The 9,399-nt window shown below is 37.4% G+C and overlaps 1 protein-coding gene across 1 annotated transcript; it reads left to right on the top strand.

The window, feature by feature from the left end:
- Nucleotides 1-3,500: 3,500 nt before the first annotated feature.
- On the top strand, nt 3,501-6,587 carry rgs5b (regulator of G protein signaling 5b). The gene is made up of 4 exons (XM_062992926.1): nt 3,501-3,596; nt 4,722-4,867; nt 5,003-5,169; nt 5,989-6,587. Exons 1-4 carry the CDS (start codon nt 3,553-3,555, stop codon nt 6,160-6,162), a joined length of 531 nt encoding a protein of 176 aa, XP_062848996.1. The 5' UTR covers nt 3,501-3,552; the 3' UTR covers nt 6,163-6,587.
- The last annotated feature ends 2,812 nt before the right edge of the window (nt 6,588-9,399 follow it).

The raw sequence follows: 9,399 nt of genomic DNA on the forward strand, positions 1-9,399 counted from the left end.
CATCCGGCTTAGTCCCGCCTATATCTGAACAACAGGCCAATCGTTGTTCATGTGGCTGCTCAGCCTTAGCCGGCAGGCAGAGCTGAGATTCAATACGATGTATTCGAGATCCCAGCTCTGGTTCCAGCGTGTGTTTTTACCGCTGCGCCACCTGAGCGTCCCGTCCATGATTGTGTTTGACATAAAAACTTGAACTGATGAATCTTGTGTAAGCAGTAACTACCTGTTCTGATATGAATGTAACCTAAGAAAAATATGACGTAATATGACGTATGTGTAAAATATGACGTTAAAATCCTAGTAAATAAATAAATTACACGACCCTGGCAACACAAGCAATGCATCTTACTCTCTGGTCCCACTCTGGTTTACAAGATGTAACATAAAGTCTCCACAAGGGGGAATTTAATTATTATTATTTTTCGGCTAGCCCCAGAGTTTGAAATACCCTGCTGTAAATTACTGTCATTCAGCCATCATCAGTTAATTCATCTATCATTCACACATTCATCAATCATTCATCGCCAACCGTCCTCCCTTATACATCCACCAATCTTCCACCCATCCTCTTCCATCTGTCCACTCATCCTCAGTTAACCAATCTGTCCTCATTTAATTCCCTCTGTTTATCTAATCTCCTACATCCATCCATCCATCTCAGATGGGACAAAAGACATGATTTAGAATCTTGTTGGTGTTATAGGCAGATCGGGCGTCTACATATAGACATAATTTGGAAAGTCTGTGGGTTGGGAAAGGAGTGGCCTTGCCACTGGGAGGTGCACTTGTCACTGAGCTCTCAGTGCCGGTCCCAAACCCGGCTTCACTTACTTTACGTTTCGGCGAGTTCTCCGTGCCAAAGATGAACAAGAACATCCAGACTGTACGGGGGGCATCAGTGTCCACGGCATGTCTGACTTGCATACGAGCTCCATCTAGAGCAGGTTTTTCAAACCCTGGGTCAAGACCCTTGGGTGGGTGGCAAGCCAAAAAAAGGGGTCACTGAGAATAATAATAATAATAATAAAATAAACACATTTTAACAGGTAAATAAACACAAAATAAACTTGTACACAAGCGCACCCTTGTGGAGGTTTTACGTTACATATTGTAAACCACAGTGGGACCAGATTGCCACCAGTTTTATTAATTAGCATATTTCGTTTTGACGCATTGTTGTGTTGTCTGGGTCAAGGTAAAAATCACAGACAAAATAATGGGTCGCTTGAAAAAAAAAGTTCAGCGTTTAATTAGCCATAGCTTGTGAATTTTCTTCCTTTCGAGGAACCCTGGCAGACAGAAGCTCTCACTTCCTGTAGTGCCGCACTGCTTTGGCTAACAACACCGTCTCCATTATGAGGTTCTTCTGAAATAGAACCACCTGTCGCAATAGCAGGAAACTGGATCATGGCGTGACTAAAGCTGTTATTACAGGTAGAACTTTTATTACTGGAGGTACAAAAGCATGAAAATGCCAAAAAATTAGTCAGGTGTATTTTAAAGTCACTTTGGGACTTTAATTGGTAAGCACAGTGTGCAAATACCCAAAAAAGAACATCATTACCACGGTGTTAATATGAAGCCCCCTGCCTAACCCATCCTGCACCTACAATGGTGTCTTCTGGAAAGGCTTTTGGAGTGTGACTGTTGGAATTTGACGATTGGCCTGTTGTTCATATAGGGGTGGGTTTAAGCTGGATAGGGTCTCTCTCTCATAACTAATGCAATTACGACCTCTGCTGGCTAATTGATGGCGCCTGCACAGAGATGGGAAAAGAGTGCTGTCAGGGTGTGTCTCTCCGTACACATACCCCTTTTCCACCAAAAAAACCGTGGTTCTTAAACCGTTTCTCTGAACCTTGGTGTTCTGTAGAGAACCGACGCGCGTTTCCACCAGTTTTTGAGAACCAAGCAGCGTCATCATCGGTGGACGTTACTTACTAAGAGTTAAGAGAAGTGATAACATGGCGGAGTGTGTGGATTATGTGTGAGCATTTGTGCTGCTGTTACAGATGTTTGTTTTTATGTAAAAAGCAGCGATCTAACTATCGGTGATAAGAAGACGTGACGTGTTTGTCTCAGTTGTTGTTTTCTTTAGTTTATTGACGTGAGAGGAGTTTTGCGCTTAGTTTTCACCGCGACTCTCGGCGCAAATAGCCGATTTGCTCAGCGCTCAACTCAAGCGGTGAAACATCATTAAAGTTCCACAATACGAACATCCATCTGTGTGAAATAAACATAAAATCCACTCTAAAATACCACATGTATCTGTGTTTAGCTGGATTTACTTCACGTGTGGTTATGCAGCTCGAGGAGTTGAAAAAGCTTCATGCTTTATTTTTAACGTTAAGCGTTTTTTGTTCTGTCACTTTTATCTCGTAATATCAAACAATTCACCTTTTTAAAGGCGCTTTGAAAATATAAGCGGCAAACTGGTTCAAAATGTAATCAGGTGAAGTTTAAAAGATAAAAATGCAGCATTAAGCTCCATACGAGACCCCAGCGGACGGCATTGTTGCTAACGCGCTATGCTGTACAACATGACACGCCCACTGACGGACGTCACGGTTGGGGCTGAAAAACCAAGTATTCTGTGGTGCCAGATTGGCCCGCTAGTTCACTGTCTGGAACCTCTTTTTTCCGGTGGAAACCGGTTCAAAATCAAGTTCGGGAACCGGAACGGGCTCTGTGCCGCGTCGGTGGAAAAGGGGTAACAGTGCTGATCCGCATTGCACTCGTCAAAGTGTAGGTGACAAAATGGATACGGCTGCTGCCCATGTGTCAGAGGGGGCATGGGTTAGCTTCGTTCTCCTCAATCTGAGCGGGGATCGGCATTAGTGGAGAGGAAGCATGATGCAATCTGGCAATTGGACACGGTAAAAGGGAGAAAAAGGTGAAAAGATGCATAAAGAAAATATATATAAAAAAAGGAATGGAAATAATGCAAAAATATTAAATATATTTTTAATCATTAATTGTATTTATTATTTTTATTTTGGCCATTTAGTAAATGTCATTGTTTGCAAGCCACCATGCCACCCCAAAAGCAAAACTATTCATATTTAAAAAATGTTGCATCGTCAGGGAGGGCATCCGGCGTAAAAACAGAGCCAGATCAGGTACCCAGACCAGAATTATGCCCTAAAACAATCTTAATCTGATTGGATTTGTAATTTCATGTCGGGTTTGGATTTTGCAGGACAGAAGTGCACACGGTTCAGCCAGACTAAACATCATGTAGTAAAACACATTAATCTCAACTTCCTGCCCTGATTATTCCCCAAAGTCTTTAAACAAAAACACTTCACATGTCTGATCTTTTTCACCCTGAACCCTCCACACGACGTGATCTACTGGAAATGAATCAAAGCTGAGTTCTGGAAACAGAAAAGAAACTCCTCCTGCTTCGGCTCTACTGGCCACGGACAGGACCGCCTCGGAGAGCTCGGGTATAAATAGAGCCGCACTGTCGAGTTTCTCTCAGAATCTGAACTCAGCATCACGGGCTGTAAAGTGGACAATACACAGCTGGAAATCTCTCACGACCACAACATGTGCAGAGGACTGGAATCACTGCCCGTTACCTGTCTGGAGAGGTACGAGACGTCTGCTTTTACTTTTACACTGCTGTTGATTTTTATAGACGTGTCTGTAGATGCTGACAATGAGGTGTAGATGCTTGTAGAAATCTTATCATTGATTTAAATGTTGGACAGGATTTCAGGTTTAAGACCAAGACCAAGGCAGGACCAAGATTTTCACCAACCCCATGCCAACACTAGACCAAGACTTGATCTTTTAATAGATTTTAAATCCAAGACCAACTGAGAAAAAACAAGACTTTACATACCAGCCAATGCCAGCACAAATCCAAGACATGTAGATGCTGTGACCAACGTTTTTATTGTAAAGACCAAGTCAAGACCAAGACTTAATCTTTTAATAGATTTTAAACCCAAGACCAACTGGGACAAAACAAGAACAAGACTTTACATACCAACCAATGGCAACACAAACTCAAGACATTTAAATGCTAAGACCAAGGTTTTAAAAGTCAAGACTAAGACTTTTACCTTTCAAGACAAGACCTATACCAGCCTATGCCAAGACCAAAACAAAACATGAAACCTTGATTAAGATCAAGGCTTTTGATGGTCAAGATCAAGATGAGCCCAAGATCCATATAGTCTTAAGCCAAGACAGAACCACGACTTTTGAGGTTTGTGGCCAAGACAAGACCATGACCCACACCAACCAGGTCCAAGTCATTTTTGGCATTTAGCAGACACCTTCATCCAAAGTGACTAACATTTCAGCTACAGTCTGAGTAAGGGTTAAGAGCCTTGTTTAAGGTAGTGGTGGGGCTTGAACCAGCGACCTTCTAATTACTAGTCCAGTACCTTAACCACTAGGCTACGACTGAGGCAGAACTAAGACTAATTACATGATTTTTTAATGTTAGAGACCAAGACAAAATCAAAATCAAGACCCACTTATAGTGATACTATGAGATGAATGTGTGTTAATGATTTTGACTAAACTTATACTATTTGGGCCAAATACGTATAATTATAATCATTTTAATTAATTAATTTCCTAGATTATTTAACAAGATTTCTACCAGCAGAACTTCTCAACTGTATCACCTTCCATATCAGTCCTTTAAACTCTTGAGAAATCTTATGGTTTTGTTTTTTGTTTGTTTCTTTTGTCATTTTCAGGGTAAAAGAGCTCAAGTCTTGGTTGGGAAGTTTCCTCCTGAAGCAGGAGCTCAGTGTGATGCGTCTGTCGAACAAAAATGACAAGCTGAGGATAGAGGAGATGCTCAAGTGGAGAACGTCCTTTCAGAACCTCCTAGCACACAAAGGTGAGGATGAACTTGCTTCATTTCTCAGTATCAGGTCTGTACATTCCATACACTGACTGTCCATAATGTTTTTGGATTATTTCTCTTATTAAAAAGCACGAAATTAACTAAAATGTGTTAATATTTTGTCTGCAGATGGACTGTGCGCTTTCAGAACCTTCCTGGTGTCCGAGCACAGTGAGGAAAATGTCGCCTTCTACCTTGCCTGCGAGGACTACAGGAATACGAAGATGTCATCCAAGCTTCGCACCAAGGCCAAGAAGATCTACGAGGAGTTCATCGGTTCTGACGCACCAAGAGAGGTGATTATCAGTCGACTAAAATAGAATAGAATAGAATAGAATAGAATAGAATAGAATAGAATAGAATAGAATAGAATAGAATAGAATAGAATAGAATAGAATAGGATGCTTTTATTTGTCCTGTCCCAGCTTGTTTGGAATCTGGGGATCAGAGTGCAGGGTCAGCCATTCTATGGCAGACAGGGTTAAGGGCCATGCTAAAGGGCCCAACGGTGGCAGAGCTGGGATTCAAACTCTCAACCTTTTCATTGATATCTCAAAGCTCTACCCACTAGGTGACCACTGTCCCATTGTCACTGTTAGTACCTAAAAATAGATAAGAATCCAAAAATTTTGGAAGATCATGGGGTCCAGTCTTAAAGACGCCACGGCCATCCATAACCGGGAGCCCAAGACACCATAACTGGTGTATTTATTAGTCTTAAAGGAAGTGCTGTGTGTGGTAGATGGGATGTGATAAAGAAACTTACTTTAAGTCACTTCAAATGATCTGTCGTTATGCTAATATAATAATATAAAGGAATATTTTCTATGGAAAATGATGGACCTGGTCTCTTCTAGGATTATAATGCCATAGATTACAAGCAACAGTTGGTCATTGGTAGGTTTCTTGATTGTACAGCGACCTGGAGAATCAATGGCAAGGCGGCCCAACACCTAAATAAGCTGGTTCAATCTTCTACTTGATCTGCTCAAAGTTAAAATAATCAGCTCAGCAAACATCTGCATACAGATTTGATGGAACTGAACCAGTAAAATGAGACTTGTGGACCCTCCTCACCTCCTTACTAATGCGTTCCTCCTTTTTTCGTTCCTCAGGTAAACCTCGACCACGAGACACAGACCATCACAAAGAAGAACATGGAGCAGCCGAGCGTATCCTGCTTCGACCTCGCCCAGAGTAAGATCTACACCCTGATGGAGAAGGACTGCTACCCTCGCTTCCTTAAATCCACCCTCTACATGGAGCTCACCAGGCAATCGTCGCCGTGAACCAATCACCGTGGACTGGATATACCGGGACTAAGACATCCAAGTGAAGTACGTCTGGTCCAGCTGCTGACTCAGGGTCATGCCTGGGGTGGACCTGAAGGAACCAGTCAGAGAACCTGTCAGGAAGAGTCGAAAACTGCTGGTGCTGAAGGAAACCAGACGATGGAAGTCCGTCACGTTGGAGGTCACGACGGATTCCAGATTCTGAACTTGATGAAGAAGCTACTAAAGTGCTGAAACTGCAGGTCTGTCACATTAAAGCTGGATTTATTATTTCTGAGTCTCACTGCTGTAGTTATTGAGTTATTTTAAGGAATATTGATTATTTATTAAACACTGGATTGAATTTAGCTAATATATTGATTATTTATTACACTGTAATTGCTGTTTGAATGGATTTGGGTTGAAATAAACAATGAACAGTATATTTATGTTTCTGGTGTATTTATTGTTCTGGTGCCAGTGATTCCCAAACTTTCAGGACTAGATGCCACCTAATCACCAGTTTACCAGTTTTTAAATCGTTCCTACACAGTGCCCAGTGGTGCCTCAGATGCCCGGCAGGCTGATAGCACATCTGAGATTTGAACCCAGATCTCAGCAGCAGTGGGCTCGTGTAATAGACTAATAATATTCAAATGTTGTGAAAATAATTACTAACATCTCAATAAATTAATTAATTGATGATAATTTAAAAAAAAATACATAGTTGTATTTGAATTAAATTATGTATGTATTATTAATAAGAATGATAATTATAACAATTTTACGACTAATAATTATCATAAATAATTAATATTATTATAAACAATAAAATAACAATAAAACAATAAAACTATTAATAACAATACATTTATTATTATTATTATTCATTTATGTATTAATTTATCTTCCTAATAATAATAATAATAATTACAATAACAATAGTAATAATAATGATAATAACAATAATAATAAATGTCTGTTACACTAGCTTAACACCACTGAGCTGTCGACCAGACTGTGTTCATGTGCCAAATAAATGGAACATGCCCCACCATGACCCTGACCAGGCTGGTTTATGAAAAATGAAGATGAATGAATGTCCAAAAACTATCCCAGCTTTTTAATGGGCACATAATAACATTATTATTATTAATATTAATCTCATTATCCTTTTGATTATTATTATTATTATTATTATTATTACTATTATTATTTTCATTATCATTATTATTATTATTAATAATAATAATAATATTAATCTCATTATCCTTTTGATTATTATTATTATTATTATTATTCTCATTATTATTATTATTATTATCATTATTATTATCATTATCATTATTATTATTATTATTATTATCACAATTATTATTATAATTCTCATTATTATTATTATTATTATTATTATTAATAATAATAATATTAATCTCATAATCCTTTTGATTATTATTATTATTATTATTATTATTATTCTCATTATTATTATTATCACTATTATAATTATTATTATTATTATTCTCATTATTATTATTATTATTATTATTATTATTATTATTATTATATCTACCTTTTAGAGATAAATGTAATTAAAACTAATAATTAACAGCAGGGGTGTTCACATACTTTTGGTCATATTGTTTATGTATTTAAAAAAACTGTTGATGAAAGAGAGAAATCATTGTAACTCCAGTACTGCAGTGATGAATTTTACTCATGTATTATTTGCTACATCTGTGGTGAAAATCATCGTTTTGTTTGATATCTGGTGAAGACAGTGAACTGGATCTGACCTTGAATCCCTCTCCACTTGAAGATCATCGGCCATGTTTCCTCCCAGCAGATAAATCACTAACAATTAAAAACCATCACACTCCCCCAAACGCCAGTTTGTGAGAAAGCGCGGGCTAAACTGCACCCACGGTGTTAGTAATGAGTCATTTGTAGGATGCTCGGTGTGTGTTTTTCCTAGGAACGCACCATGAAGCGGAGGTAGATCTCCATGGCAACGGATGTCCCTGGTCACCATGGTCACCATGACTTTTGTTTTTTTCCTCCACTTTACCGGTGAGTCACGTACCTCCCTCTACACCACCTCATCACACCCAGCGCCATCACTTTGACCTCTGATCAGGGGTTCACGCTGTATTATTATATTTAAGCTACAGATCTGTTAACACCCCTGATAAAATTGAGTGAGGGTCACACCAGATCCTCCAGACTTCAAGATGCTCTCGTGTACTCTCCTCTTCATATTTTAGATAGGGGTTTGGAAGGGCCATGACTGTGGCTTATACTGTATTTTGGTTAATTGTAGTTCTGGAAGATCCGACTACGTTCCCAGATGACCTTTTCAGATGGATTTTCATTTATAATCTCCTGGTAGTTTATTGAGTCCATTATATCATGGATTTTAAAACAAAGTTTTAACGAAGTTCATCAAACAGTCACATGAACAACAGTGAACACTTGAGCTCGTGTACATACTTGTAATAAAGTCAGCGTTCATTTAAAGTGCCCCCTTCAGGCCAAATGCATACATTACATGTAAACGCAAAATCAGACCAAAAGCTTTTTCTCTTTTCTTCTTTCTTTCTTTCTTTTTATATTTATTTTGTTCTGTTTTCCTCTTTATTTATACCTTCCTTTGTTTATTTCTTTCTTTCTCTATACTTGTGTAATTAGTTATTCCTTTAATTGTTTTTCTTTTCTTTCTTTCTTTCTTCAGTAATATATTTGCTTTTTGTGTTTTTTCTTTATTTCATTCTTTTATTTCTATTTTCTCTTATTTATTTATTTTTGTGTATTTTTTTATTTCTTTATATTTTTCTTTATTTGTTTGTTTTTATTCTTTTTCTTTTTATATATTTATTCATGTATTTGTTTTTCTTTTTTGCCTTAATTATTTATTTATTCATTTTTCATTCTTTCGTTCTTTATATATTTATTCATTTGTTTGTTTCTTCTTTATTTCTTTCTTTCTTTCTCTTTACTTATTTATTAGTTTAAATATTTTTTTTCTATCTTTATATTTTTATTTATTTCTTTGTTTGTTTATTTGTTTTTTTTCTTTTTTCCTTTTTTATATATTTATTCATTTGGTTTTTTTCTCTTTTTCCATACTTTTTTTATTTATCTATTCATTGATTTTCTTTCTTTCTTGCTTTCTTTTTTATATATTTATTAATTTATTTTTTTATTTATGTTTTCCTTCCTTTCTTTATGTTTGTTTCTTTTTAATTTATTTATTCA

The sequence above is a fragment of the Trichomycterus rosablanca genome, chromosome 4 (assembly GCF_030014385.1).
Source record: "Trichomycterus rosablanca isolate fTriRos1 chromosome 4, fTriRos1.hap1, whole genome shotgun sequence".
NCBI classification, from domain to species: domain Eukaryota; kingdom Metazoa; phylum Chordata; class Actinopteri; order Siluriformes; family Trichomycteridae; genus Trichomycterus; species Trichomycterus rosablanca.